This window comes from Prionailurus bengalensis, chromosome C1 (genome assembly GCF_016509475.1).
Source record: "Prionailurus bengalensis isolate Pbe53 chromosome C1, Fcat_Pben_1.1_paternal_pri, whole genome shotgun sequence".
NCBI classification, from domain to species: domain Eukaryota; kingdom Metazoa; phylum Chordata; class Mammalia; order Carnivora; family Felidae; genus Prionailurus; species Prionailurus bengalensis.
In genome coordinates, this window is record NC_057345.1 from 159,594,750 (window position 1) to 159,609,436 (window position 14,687).

Genomic DNA, 14,687 nt, shown 5'->3' on the forward strand with positions numbered 1-14,687 from the left:
ATTTCTAAGTCCTAACCAGTAGTTTTGATTCAGTAGTTTTCAACCATGATGCACATTAGAATCATTACAGCCTCTTTAAGGTAAATCTGTGCCTAGGTGCCACTATAGATTAAAGAAAAGTCTTTGGGAGTGGAATTCAGACATAGGGAGCTTTAGAAAGTTCACAGCTGATTCTAATGTGCAGCCAAAGTTGAATACCACTGGTCTAATTTAGTGTTTCTTTTCCTTTCTTTTCTTTATTTTGGGGCAAGCAGAGAAAGCCCATAATAGTGCATAATAAAGTAATTTACTCAGCCATGTCTTTATTATTGGACATTCACTTTATTTTCAGTTTGTTTTTTATTCTGTTTTAACTAACAATGCTGCAGTAAACAGCCAACCTAATTTTCTGAAATTGAAATATCGCTATATGTATCTACTCTTTGATAGCCACTAGATGGAGATAAGTGTTTATTTTTGGTTTTAATATTTGTTAACCAATAGTTTATAAAGATCCAGCTACAGTGATATAAATGTGACTTTAACTCATAGTTTTTTCATGTGTTGCCTGTTAAAAGTACAAAAAGTTCTTTTTCTTGGAACTTTTGGTTTTAGGAATTTGACATTTTCCTTCAAGGTAAATTTAGTCTCACCATATGATCCAGCCATCATGCTGTTAGGTTATTTACCCAATTGATGTAAAAACATAGATCTACACAAAAATCTGAACGAGTGTTTATAGAAGCTTTATTTGTAATCACTCAAAACTGGAAGTAGCCAAGATGTTTTTCAGTAGATGAATAGATGAACAAACTGGTACATCCATACACTGGAGAACTATTTAGCAATAAAAAGGAATAAACTGTTATGCCATACAAAGACATGGATGAATCTTAAATTCATATTGCTTAGTGCAAATAGTCAGTCTGAAAAGGCTATATACTGTATGTTTCCAATTATATGGCATTTTGGAAAGGCCAAAACTATAGAGATGGTGAACAAATCAGTGGTGACCAGGGTTGGGGAAGGGACTTAAGTAAGTGAAGCACAAAGTATTTTTTAGAGCAGTGAAATTATTCTGTATAAGACTGTATGGTTGGATACATAACTATGCATTTTGTCAAAAGCCGTAGAATTTTACGACAGAGTGAATTTTAATGTATGCAAATTTAAAAAGTCACTTAAGAGGTTGAAGGTCCCAGAATGGACTTCAGAATATGGCAAGAGGCTCTAACTGTATTTTAAATACACAAAACAGCCTCATTTAGGGGAAGGGGAGAAAAGAGGCTAAGTAACTTTGGAAATTAGTGAAGTCTAGAATACTGAAGATAAAAGGAACTATACATCGACACTGAGGTTGATAACATGCCTTCTGTGGAAGTATGGGTTAACTATTCTGCAACTGCTATCCTAATATACTGAGATTGAACAATTAGGTAAATAGATGGTGGCCTGATGGGAGCTGGATTTCTCACTACTGGAGTGGTAGGTTATAGATAGATAAGAGAAGGCTAAAATGATACATGTAGTAATAGATTAGAGTTGGAGACTGAAAGTGCTCCCAGTGGCCAAGTTGGCACAGTTTATGCAAGGAAATAAAGTAGTGTTGGATTATAACCCTGAGTACAAAATAAATATCCATGAATTCATACTTATATAAATAAATGATTGAATGAATGAAGACGAATAGACAAATTTCCCATGCAGAGGAATTCCAAACCATTTATGTAGGTAACTCAACCTTCAAGCAGGTAGAACAACTCTCTACTCCTTAAGTGTAGGCTGTGCTTAGTGACTTCTTTCCAAAAAGTACAGTGTGGAATGGGAGAAAGTAATGTTACAGTAGAGAAAGTTGGCAAGCACTACCTTAACTAGATGTTCCAGGTAAATATTGATAGTGATGTCATGTTGATAATATGACTTTGGTATGATGTGATGAGATGGTACTTTACCTCAGTGGTCTTGTTCTTAAAACCCATAACCTAGGACTAATCTTGAGAAAAGCATTATCCAAGTTACAGTTGAGGAACATAGACATTAGGGTGCATGTATCCCTTTAAATCTGTATTTTTGTATTCTTTGGGTAAATATCTTATAGTGCAATTGCTGGATCATAGGGTAGTTCTATTTTTAGTTTTAAGGAAGCTCCATACTGCTGACCAGTTTGCATTCCCACTAGCAGTGCAAGAGGGTTCCCCTTTCTCCACATCCTTGCCACGTGTTTCTTGTGTTGTTAATTTTATCCATTCTGACAGGTGTGAGGTGGTACCTCATCGTGGTTTGGTTTGTATTTCCCTGAGAATGAGTGATGTTGAGCATCTTTTCATGTGTCTGTTAGCCATATGGATGTCTTCTTTGGAAAAGTATCTATTCATGCCTTCTGCACATTTCTTCACTGGGTTATTTGTTTTTTGGGTGTTGAGTTTGGTAAGTTCTTTATAGATTTTTGGATACTGACCAAATACTTTCAGCTAATGTGATTTGCAAATATCCTCTCCCATTTTGTAGGCTGCCTTTTAGTTTTTTTGATTGTTTACTTTGCTGTGCAGAAATTTTTTTATCTTGATGAAGTCCCAGTAGTTCATGTTTGCTTTTGTTTCCCTTGACTTCAGTGATGTTTCTAGTAAGAAGTTGTTCCAGCTGAGGTCAAAGAGGTTGCTGCCTGTGTTCTTCTGTAGGATTTTGATGATTTCCTGTCTCACATTTAGGTCTTTCATCTATTTTGAGTTTATTTTTGTGTATGCTGTAAGAAAGTGGTTCAGTTTCATTCTTTTGCATGCTGCCATCCAGTTTTCCCAGCACCGTTTGTTGAAGAGACTTTTTTTGCCATTGGATATTCTTTCCTTTGTCAAAGATTAGTTGACCATATAGTTGTGGGTCACAGAATTTTTTGAACTTAATTTTTTTCCCTGTATTTTCATTGAAGAAAGATTTTTCTCCTCAGAAATTAAGACCTGCAACTTTTTCCCCCCAGATTCTCCTGAGAACGATATTCCTATGGAGATCGCAACAGCAGAGCCACAAGTTTCTGAGGCAGTATATGATTGTGTTATTTGTGGACAAAGTGGCCCCTCCTCTGAAGACCGACCTACAGGACTGGTTGTACTATTACAAGCATCCTCAGGTAAAATCAAAGTAATTTTTCAGTGGGAACATTTTAGAGCCAAAGTATATACAACAGATTAATAAATACCTGTATTAATAAATTAATATCTTTGGATATACTATAGATATATATAGCAAGGATCCATTTAGATCTGTATAGCAAAGATTTTTAACATGGCTTTATCTGACTTTCCTGGACATGAGTGTTAGAAGAAGCCCTTAACAGAGAAGTCTTTCTATATGTTACACAGTCTTTTTCCTTAAAGTGTGATGGTATATTATCAATGGTAGGTGGCCAATAACTGAGTTTAGCTTTCTTGACAGTTTAATTGTTTTAAAATTGGAAAGCAGTTTAAGCCCAGAAATACTGTCAGTTTAAATATTTTAATTACATAAGGCACATTCAGGTAGGTTTGCCTTTATTTTTTGAACTACTAGAAGCAGTCATTCTTTTTTTTAAAATTTTTTTAGTTTATTTTTTGAGAGAGCAGGGGAGGGATAGAGAGAGAGAGAGAGAGAGAGAGAGAGAAAGAATGACAGAGAATCACAAGCAGGCTCCACACTGTCAGCGCAGAGCCTAATGTGAGGCTCGAGCTCATGAACCATGAGATCATGACCGAAATGAAGAGTCAGAAGCTTAACCAACTGAACCACCCAGGTGCCCCTATAAGCAGTCATTCTTGAAACAGCCTGCTGAATGATATGTTTGCCAATGTATAGTTAAAAAAATTTTCTTTGAAAAATTTTTGAAGGATTTGTCTGAATGCCCTTCATCCTCTCCCATACTGAAGTATTTTAAGGTGTGATAGCTCTTACACATTTTTGTCCCAATGAATTCAATCCATTTTCAGCAGGAGTTTGTGTGAAGCAAAGAGAAAATAAAATTCTTACACATTTCTCCCAAGCCTTTTTTTCTAGGGTTTTTATTCTTTCAATTAGTATAGTAAAGTGGAAAGAGAAATGGCTTCAAATACAGGTATTGCTTGACATAATCTGGTCAAGTTTGTTGCTTTCTTTTAACTATAGAGATAATATTGACCTCCGAGGATTATTGTACTTGTTAAGTAACGTAATATAGGCAAAAGGATCTAATATGATGTCTAGTAATTAGTTTCTCCTCTTGTGACTTTTCTTGCTTAAAAATAAAATTGATTTGGGAAACCCCAGTTGAATAGAACATTGGAGTAGAGCTGTCAAGATCAGAAATGCTGACTAAAAAGGAAATGGGTGGGAGTATTGACTAGTTTTGTAGCTATTTCTGTTTTCTACTATTGTGAGGAAAGTAGCATATTAGATTTTTGCCACTCTTTATAACTTCTTCTCCAAATACTTTATAATCATCAATGTAATGTTTTGTTTATTCCTTCATTCCACATATATTTATTGAGAACCTAGGTACAAGATACTGTCACAATAAGAAACAAGGCAAAACAAAATCTCTGTCCTATGCAGAGTTTGGTTTTTTTTGTTTTAATCTTTTTTATTATTTTATATTTAGGTTACTTTCACCAGATTGTCACTTCATTTAATCCTTTTTACAATTTTGCATACTAGCTAAACTTATTAATGTTAGATAATTCTACTATAACATAGCTCTTTTATCTTTTATAGATAGAAGGAAGTGAATAAAAACTAACATTAAAAAGTGTTAAATCTGAAGAGTGATTTTAATTGGGAACTGTGGCAGGTGAAATCTCTGGCTGTTTCCTTCCTTTCTTTCTGAGCCTCACACACCTACTGACATCGTGCCTTTTACCCCTTTTTATTTTTCCTTACTTCTGACTTCTTTTTTTATTTTGATCTCTTTTTATCTATTTACATTTGGATATGGAACATTTCAACCGCACAATGAAGTAAAGAAATTAGTAAAATTAACTTCCATGTCTCCATCAGTCTTTAATAGTGACAGATTGGCTAATCTTATTTATCCCACCTCCTCAGAATTATATTGAAGAACATTCCATATATTATTTCAGTTCATCTGTAAACATGTCACTGTTTCAGTTAAAAAGAAAGTTCATGTTTTTTAGATATAGCCCAGTCACTTGTAAGTAAATTAGTTCCTCAGTATAGTAAAATACCTCGTCAGTGTTTAAAATTCCCCAATTGTGGGGCGCCTGGGTGGCTCAGTCGGTTGGGCATCCGACTTCGGTTCAGGTCATGATCTCGCAGTCTGTGAGTTTGAGCCCCGCATCGGGCTCTGTGCTGACCGCTCAGAGCCTGGAGCCTGTTTCAGATTCTGTGTCTCCCTCTCTCTCTGACCCTCCCCTGTTCATGCTGTCTCTCTCTGTCTCAAAAATAAATAAACGTTAAAAAAAATTTTTTTTAATAAAAAAAATAAAATTCCCCAATTGTTTCTTATTTACTTTATTTAATTAATTAATTTATACTTATCGAATCTCCTTGTAGTCTTTTAATTAATAAGCTCCCTTTTCATCTCCCCTCTTCCTTCTCCCTTCCCCCAAATAGGGGCCCTCCTATCCACATACGTTTTACTTTTTTGAAGAAATTAAGTCATTTAAGAATGTTTTGAATTTTACTGAATTTATCTCTATGATGTTTACCTAGTTCTTCTGTCCACTCTGTTTTCTGTTTTTGAAATATTCACAATGAATTGTGATTATTGGCTAGATTCATCAGTTCATCCACAAATCTTTCTCTTTTTTTGTTTATTAGCTGAAATACTTCTATAAAAGAAATTTTATTTCATCAACTATTTTGATTACTCTGAGACATAAATTATACGCAAAAGGCAGGGTAAATACTGTATTCTTGCCCTTAGATAGTGCTCAAAATATTGAGGTAGCCATTCCTTAGCACTTTCCCAAAATAATTAATTAGTACTTTTTAAATCATTATGATATGTTGCAATTAGTTTCTCATTGAGGATCACATTCTTCCCTCTTTGTTCAGTTGGAGCCTCTTCAAGTTACTTCCTCAGTTCTTTTGACACAACTCATGTAGACTTCAAACTTTACATTTTCTGGCATGGCAAGTTATACATTTCTGACCCAGGAATCAGCCATTTCTCTAAGAAGCCCTACTTTCTTTTAGTGGGAAATGGTATTTGGAGACCACAGTCTGGGTGCTAGGTGTGCTTATTGCTCTAGACCTTTTTTATGGCCATTGATTCCTTATTGGCCTACTTTGAAACCATGCATCAAAGAAAAGTCCCATGATATCTCCCCTTAGTCTAACATTTGACTTGTGCTGGATTATATTTTGATTACGAACCCTTCAAAATAACTGCTTGAGATAAGGGTTCTAAAGGTGTTGCTTTATATGCTGTCTCACTATTGTGCAGAATGCCTGTTGTAAATATTATTGACTTGGGAGATTCAGTTCTCCATAGGAGAAGAATACAATGTTATATGATCTTTTCCATATTATTAATCTCCACAGTCTTTGTAGAATTTAAGAAAATCCAAAATTAATGCCAGTGTTTTAATCTTCATAGTGTTTTAAACACATATGTAATTAAAAAAAACAAAAAAATATATGTAATAAGAAGGAACTAAATCTGGAAAGCAATGCAGATTGAGGTTTTTAAACCAAGTATCAATGTTCTTGTAGAAAAATTCAGATAGATAAAAGCATGAAGGGCAAGGAGTAGAGATGTAACTGTAAAGGAGCAGAATTTTTGTATACTATTGAAACTAAGTTCAGATTAATTCCTACTTGATTGTTAGAAAATGAAGGTAACTATTTAAGGAGAAACTAAAAAAGAAAAGAAATGAGAAGGGAATCAATACAGTATACTAGAACAACAAATTGAGGAACATATAGAAAATAAATAGCAAAATGGGAAAATTAAATCATCCTAAATCAATAATTACTTGAGATATAAGTGCATTCAGCTCTTTAATTAAAAGGCAGAGATTAACAGAATAGATTAAAAAACATGAATAGACTGTAGGAGACATTTTATTTCCTTTTTTGTTTTTGAGAGAGAAAAAGAGTGCTCAAGCTGGGTAGGGGGAGAGGGAGACAGAGAACTCCAAGCAGGCCCCACGCTCAAGGTGGAGCCCTCCCTGGGGCTCAATCCCATGACCATGAGGTCATGACCTGAGCTGAAATCAACTAAGATGCGCAACCAACTTAGCCACCCAGGCACCCTTAGACATTTTAGATCCAAAAGCACAAATGGGTTGAAAATGGGTGTGGGGGGGCCTGGGTGGCTCAGTCGGTTAAGTGTCTGACTTTGGCTCAGGTCGTGATCTCATGGTTCATGGGTTCAAGCTCTGCGTTGGGCTCTGTGCTGACAGCTCCGAGCCTGGAGCCTGCTTTGGATTCTGTGTTTCCCTCCCTTTGCCCCTCCCCTGCTCTCACTCTGTCTCTCTCTCTCTCAAAAATAAATAAACATTAAAATTAAAAAAAAAAAGAAAAGAAAATGGGTGTGAAAAAATATTCCGCACAAATAGTAACCAACAGAGAGCTGGGATGGTAATGCTAATATCAGACACAATAGATTTTAAGTAAAACATTGTTGCAAGAGCAAAAAGGACATTATATATTGTTAAATGAATCAATCCATCAAGAAAATAAAAACAGTTTTAAACATAATATGTACCAAACAGCAGAGACCCGAAATATATGAAGCAAAAATTGATGGAGAAATAGTTTGACGATAATAGTTGAAGACTTCAGTGCCCCACTTTAAATAATGGATAGGACAACTAAACAGAAGAAGATAAAACAAACTTTAGCAACAGTATAAAACAATTAGATCTAATAAACTTATATAGAATGCTTTATCCAACAAGAGTACACATCTTTCTCAATTGTACGTGGAACATTCTCCAAGATAGATGATGAATTAGGCCGTGAACAAGTCTTAATACATTTAAAAAGATTGAAATCATCTAAAGTATCTTCTCTGATCACAGTGGAATGAAACTAGAAATCAGTAACAGAAGAAAAACTGGAAAATTCACAAATAGGTGGAAATTAAATAAGAGATTACAAGTGAAATTAGAAGATACTTAATAGATGAAAATGAAAACACAATATACCAAAATCTGTGGGAAAATAGTGCACAGAAGAAAATTTATAGCTGTAAATGTTTACATTAAAAACAAAGATCCCAAATAAATAACCTAACTTTACACTTTTTTTTTTTTAATTTTTTTTTTCAACATTTTTAATTTATTTTTGGGACAGAGAGAGACAGAGCATGAACGGGGGAGGGGCAGAGAGAGAGGGAGACACAGAATCGGAAACAGGCTCCAGGCTCTGAGCCATCAGCCCAGAGCCCGACGCGGGGCTCGAACTCCCGGACCGCGAGATCGTGACCTGGCTGAAGTCGGACGCTTAACCGACTGCGCCACCCAGGCGCCCCTACACTTTTAAGAAACTAGGGAAAGAAGAGCAAGCTAAACCCAAAGCTAGATTATGGAAAGAAATAATAAAGATTAGAACAGAGATAAATGAAACAGAGAATAGGAAGACAGTAGAAAGAGTCAGCAAAAGCAAAAATTGGTTTCTTGAAAATATCATCAAAATTGACAATTTTCAGCTTGACTGACCCAGAATAAAAGAACACACAAATAACTAAAATCAGAAATGGAAGTTGGGGACATTACAATAGGCCTTACAGAAATAAAAAAGACTAAGAATATTATGAACAATTTTGTGTCAATGAATTTGTCAATCTCACCCTTAGGTGAGATGGGTAAGTTCCTAGAAACATAGAAACTACTGAAACTGACTCAAGAAGAAATGGGAAATCTGAATAGACATTAAACAGGTAAAGAGAATGGATCAGTAATCAAAAACTTCTCAACAAATAAAAGTCCAGGACCAGGCAACTTCACTCACAATGCTACCGAACATTTAATTTTTTTTTTTTTACATTTATTTATTTTTGAGAGACAGAGAGAGACAGAGCACAAGTTGGGGAGGGCAGAGAGAGAAGGAGACACAGAATCCGAAGCAGGCTCCAGGCTCTGAGCTGTCAGCACAGAGCCTAACTTGGGGCTTGAACTCACAAACCGTGAGATCATGTCCTGAGCCGAAGTTGGATGCTTAACCGACTGAGTCACCCAGGCGCCTCCCCCCCTACTTTTTTTTTTTTTTTTTAATACTGACTGCTTAAAAAAATTTTTTTTTGTTTTGTTTAACGTTTATTTATTATTGAGAGAGAGAGAGAGACAGAGCATGAGTATGGGAGGGACAGAGAGAGGGAGACACAGAATCTGAAGCAGGCTCTAGGCTCTGAGCTGTTAGCACAGAGCCTGACACAGGGGTTGAACTTACAAACTGTGAGATCATGACCTGAGCTGAAGTCAGATGCTTAACTGACTGAGCCAGCCAGGCGCCCCCTGTGCTACCAAACATTTAAAGAATTAACATCAGTCCTTCTCAAACTTCTCAAACTTTTCAAAAAAAAAAAAAAGGAGGAGGGAACTTTCTAATTCATTCTATGATGACAGCCATACCCTGATACCAAAGCCAGATAAAGACATCACAAGAAAAGAAAATGATAGACTAGTATCTCATGAATGTAGATGCAGAAATCCTCAACAAAATCCTAGCAAATGAAATCCAGCAGTGTATTAAGAGGATTATATATCATATAGCTAATTATATTTTAGTTGCTAGCATCTCCCTACTTCTGTTTTTTCTTTCTACTGCTGCTGTAAATCTCTTCAAAACTTGGGGTCCATATTTATATACCTGATACTCCTTCCCTAAGAATGGTCTTCCCATGCTTATTGAGTCTTATAGTAATATATGGCAGTGTATGTTTCTATCCCCCCTCCCTTTTTTTGTGCTTTGATGTTTTACAGTTATAAAATCTTAGTATTATTTTTGCCCTTTTGTTATACACCTCTTTTCCTAGCTTTTCATTTTGAAAATTTTGTATCTACAGAATAGTCTTTACTTGCACTCAACAATTGTTAGCATATTGCCATGTTTTTCTTTCCCTCTCTTGTCTATACACACACTCATATACACATGCACACATACTTTTTAGAAGAAAATGGTAGATGTCATGATGTTTTATCCTTGTAAGAACAAGGATATTCTTCTATATTATCTGTCTGTATTACACCCAAGAAATTTATATAATATCTATTGTGTTCCAATTATCCCAATAGTATGTATATTTTTAAAGTTTATTTATTTTGAAAGAGAGAGAGAGAGAGCATGGGCAGGAGAGGGGCAGAGAAAGAGAGAGAGAGAGAATCCCAAGCAGGCTCTGTGCTGACATGGGGCCTGAACCCACAAACTGTGAGATCATGACCTGAGCAGAAACTTAACCGAGTCAGACTCTTAACCGACTGACCCACCCTCATGACCCCCCCCCCAATAATTTTTTTTGTAGCAGATTTTTTTTCTTCAAGAAAAAGATCATGCATTGCATTTAATTATCAATTCTTGTTAGTTTCCTTGAATATAAAACGGTTTCTCCAGCCCCTTTAAAATTTTTTGAAGAGTCTAGATCTTCTGTAGAATAGTTCATGTTCTGGATTCGTGTGGTTATTTTCTTATTAGGTTTAAGGTAAACATTTTTGACATTGGCATTATATACATGATGTTCCCTCCCATTCCATCACATTAGGAGGCTCATAGTGACAGCTTGTCCCATTATTGGTGATGCCAACCAAGTTTGATCACTTGGTTATGGTGGTAGGTAGTCTATAGGATGATACGTTGGGATCCTGACAATTTACCCCTTTACCCCTTTACTTGATGTTCCTTGCCTGAATTGATGAATGTGTTATCTGTTACTATCATTATTCTTTTCAGAACTCAAATTTTCTCGAATTTGACCATCAAAACTCCTGAAGGTCCTCATGACCAGGCACCTCAGTGTTTGAATATCTCCTTGCTATTTATTACAATTCCAGGCTCACTTTGAACTTTTCCCCAACCCTGGATGTAGCTTTTTCTCCAAGGATCTCTGTTTACTTTTAGTGAGAAATAGTATATTTAAAAGTGAGGTTTATTGATACCAAAGAATCATAACTTCTAGGCCTTTTCACTGGACAGATTTTGAAAACCATTCATCCTCTATTGATTGATCGATTGATCATCCATCCATCTATCCATCCACCCAGAGTTCATACTAATATTTTAGTGTTATTTCAAAAAATAAATACTGTCATATTTCACACTTATTTATTCTTTAGAAGAAAACTAGAATATCACTTTTTGTTAGGTGTTTAAAAATATTCAGTAGTAGAATAATTAGAGTAGCTTGTGATAAATAACAGCTTTACTTAGTGAATCATGTTGAATCAGGTTGGTTATTTAATGAGCTCTTATTTCTGTTGTTAATGTAGTTTTGGGGCAGTGCCGTGACAACATTGAGCCAAAAAAATTGCCTATCACTGAGGAGGAGCAGATTTACCCTTGGGATACATGTGCAGCAGTTCATGATGTGAGGCTTTCATTATTACAGCGTTATTTTAAAGATGTAAGTACCCTTTTTTATCATACATGTAGTGATAGTTTGTCTGAAAAATTGATGGTTACTTCTCTCCAGAGTTTTATATTTTTTCTTCTACTAGATATCATTCTAATTTGGAATCTGGAAGTTTATTAGAAAAAAAGTTAATATATGGATAGTAAGGAAATAGGAATCTGTAATAAATAAACTTTTTAGGTTATAAATGTCATACCTGTGTTTTAAATGTTATTTATTATAAGATACATAAATTCAGTTCAATGGAATGATAAGTATTACCTCTATAAAAACTTTTAGTTATGGCATGAATATTTTATGAAGATTTTTGCCTCCTTTTACTTTCTTTTAAACATATACAATAAAATCTCATTATGATGCTTTTAAAACGTAGGGACAGATTAATTAATGGCTTCTATGGTTTGTTGTTGTGAACTTGATAGGTTTTTTTCCAACTCTTTACATCTAGGGGCTCTATCTAGCACTCAGGTGTTAATTGGTCTTGGAAGGTCAACTTAGTTTATTTAGCAGCACCAGCATTGTTAACTTCCTTATAAAATTTCTGTACCATTTTCAGTATTCTCTCAGTGGATTATTAAATGGGGTTTCCATTCACCTGTTGTTTTTTGGATTTACTGTATCTTGAATTAAGTAAATATATAATAATAACTTAAAATAGTTAAAATATGAAATGAAACATTATTTTTAGTTAGCTATATGAGATTAATATCTTGATACATTTTCACATATGATTCCTTTTTGCCCATAACGCACTGGATTAAATGGAAGAAACTAGTAGGAGATGTGGAAGACAGAAACTTAATGAGAATAAGCAGCAACTGACCTAGTAATGATGGGAGTCAGAGTAGGATGTGGTTCAGTAGTTTGGACTGAGGAGAAGGTTTCTAGTGGGTTCTGGAGAAAATGATGGCTCTAGTAACGGAGGCACTGTGTAGGGTAGAAAGAGTTACAGTTGAGAAAAACTGGGGCTTGGTCCTGATTCTGCCATTGCTTAGCCATGTAAGCTTGAGAAAAAAACAGACTAGGACTCCATTTTCTCATCTATCAAAAAAAGGCCTCATATGAGCTTTTTCATACAGTAACCCACCAGGTTAGAAATTTCTTTAGATCACTGTACATGTTATAAAGGTCAGTATAAATGTAGAGTGGTGTTTTTAATATTCGAGCTAGCCCAGTGAGAGGGCTCAAGTTAGGCCTTATAAGGCAGTTTGGGTTAGGTAGTGAGGATCATGTTCCCATATATTTTCAGAGGCTTTACAATGAAATTATTCTTATTTGGTAAAAGAGGGGTGCCTGGGTGGCTCAGTAGGTTAAATGTCTGACTCTTGATTTCTGCTCAACTTATGATCTCACGGTTGTGAGATTGAGCCCTGCCTCGGGCTCCATGCTGGGCATGGAATCTGTTTAAGATTTTCTCTCCCTCTTCCTCTGCCCTGTTTGCTCCCTCTCTCTTTAAAAAAAAAAAAAAAAAAAAAAAGTCTGTGTGTGTGTATGCATACATATGTACACACACATACATTTTCATGCTTTTTCTTTATTCTGTATTGTTTCTTTAATTTTTTGCAGCATATGTATGTTAATTTATTAATCATAGACCAATAAATATCTTAATTTTGAAGAAAACAATGAAACTGTGCCAAGTTCCTCTTTTGCAGAAATTTACTATCACCTTTATTTAGATTTTATTTTGTTGTCATAATCCTGAATTTTATCGTTTCGAATCACTTTAGAATAGATGAGTAAGGATGAATCCTAGAGCCAAGCAGAAAAGGAAAAAAACTTGATTCAATGGAAATATAACCCAGACTTAAGAACAAAATAATTTTGAGGGAAGGGGAGTTCTAATAAAGGAGAGAAAAAGTAGGGTATCTCTTTCTTAAAGCAGCCAGAATAGTTATTCATTTCTAGAAAAAAAAAATCTTTTTTGTAGGAACTTTGAACTGAAATCTGAACTGGACAGAATCTCTGTTGTGTTTCTGTTAATGATTATGGGATTTTATTCTTAAATATATATGTTTTTATACAACAGTTTTTTACTTTCATAATGGTTATTTTCTGTATATCTGGTGTGCTCCCTGGACTATATACGTCTAGAGGTGTAGGGCCATTCTTATATTGATTTTACAGTCTCCTCAGGGGCTAGCACATGCTGTGTGTGTTGTAGATGCTTAGTGGATTTCTTACTGAATTACTCTAGCATAGAGTACCTTAATTTTGTATACAGGCAGACAGACTGTATGCAGCAAAAGAGTTTCAATTAATGAGCACTGATTCTGATTACAGAATTAAACTATGTAGATTGTTCTCTTCGTATCAGTTGCATGCATTTTACAGAGTCAACCTGTAGAGTTTTAGTTGTGTAAGGCAGTAGTGCCATTGAAACGGGGAGTATTATATTATGAGAGAGAGGACAGAGTAGGGCGGGAGCCCGAGCTTTGGAGTCAGATAGACTTGGGTTTGAACTTGGACTCTGCCATATATAACTGAGTGGTCTTGGTAAACTTTTCATTCCTTTTTTGGTAATGTTTTAATAAATATTGAGGCTATGAAGATTCAGTGTTAAGCAATTCTTAGCACAGTGGTGTGGGCACATTGTTGAAGTCTTCCTAAAATATTAGTCTCATGTTAGTAAATATTTTCCTGCCTTTTTGTTTTGACTCTGATTCAAACAAGAAATCTAACAGTTACTTAGACACATGGCATACTGATTTTAGTTTTAAAAGCTGATTTATTAAAATGAAAGGGGCACCTGGGTGGCTCAGTTGGTTAAGCGTCTGGCTCTTGATTTCAGCTCAGGTCATGATCTTAACGATTCGTAGGATTAAGCCCTGTGTCGGGCTCTGTGCTGGCAGTGCAGAGCCTGCTTAGGATTCTCTGTCTCTGTCTCTGTCTCTCCCCTGCTGTGCTTGGGTGCTCTCTCTTGCTCTCTCTCTCAAAATAAAATAAATAAATATAACATTAAAAAAAGAAGTAAGATAAATTACATTTTTATACTACATTGCCAAAGAGAGCAGCTTATTAACTGACTACTAACCATTCTAAAATGATCTAAATCTGTTTCTACTTCAAGCTCTCCAAAACATAAAAATAAAGATGAGCAGGTCTCCTATTGCTATTCTGATTTGTAACAATAGAAGCTAGCTCACCTGCTGTGAGTATTTGATTTGTGCTG

General features: G+C 35.3%; 1 protein-coding gene across 6 annotated transcripts in view; it reads left to right on the plus strand.

Moving 5' to 3' along the window:
• Positions 1-14,687, plus strand: part of UBR3 (ubiquitin protein ligase E3 component n-recognin 3) — a 241,062-nt gene that overhangs the window by 144,310 nt on the left and 82,065 nt on the right. For all 6 annotated transcript variants that reach the window (XR_006296850.1, XM_043577008.1, XM_043577004.1 and 3 more), the window contains 2 exons: positions 2,954-3,103; positions 11,373-11,506. Coding sequence is in view for 5 of the 6 variants with exons in the window: in XM_043577008.1 (XP_043432943.1) it covers positions 2,954-3,103; positions 11,373-11,506 (284 nt within the window). In the remaining variant the exon portion in view is untranslated. The remainder of the gene's footprint in view (positions 1-2,953; positions 3,104-11,372; positions 11,507-14,687) is intronic.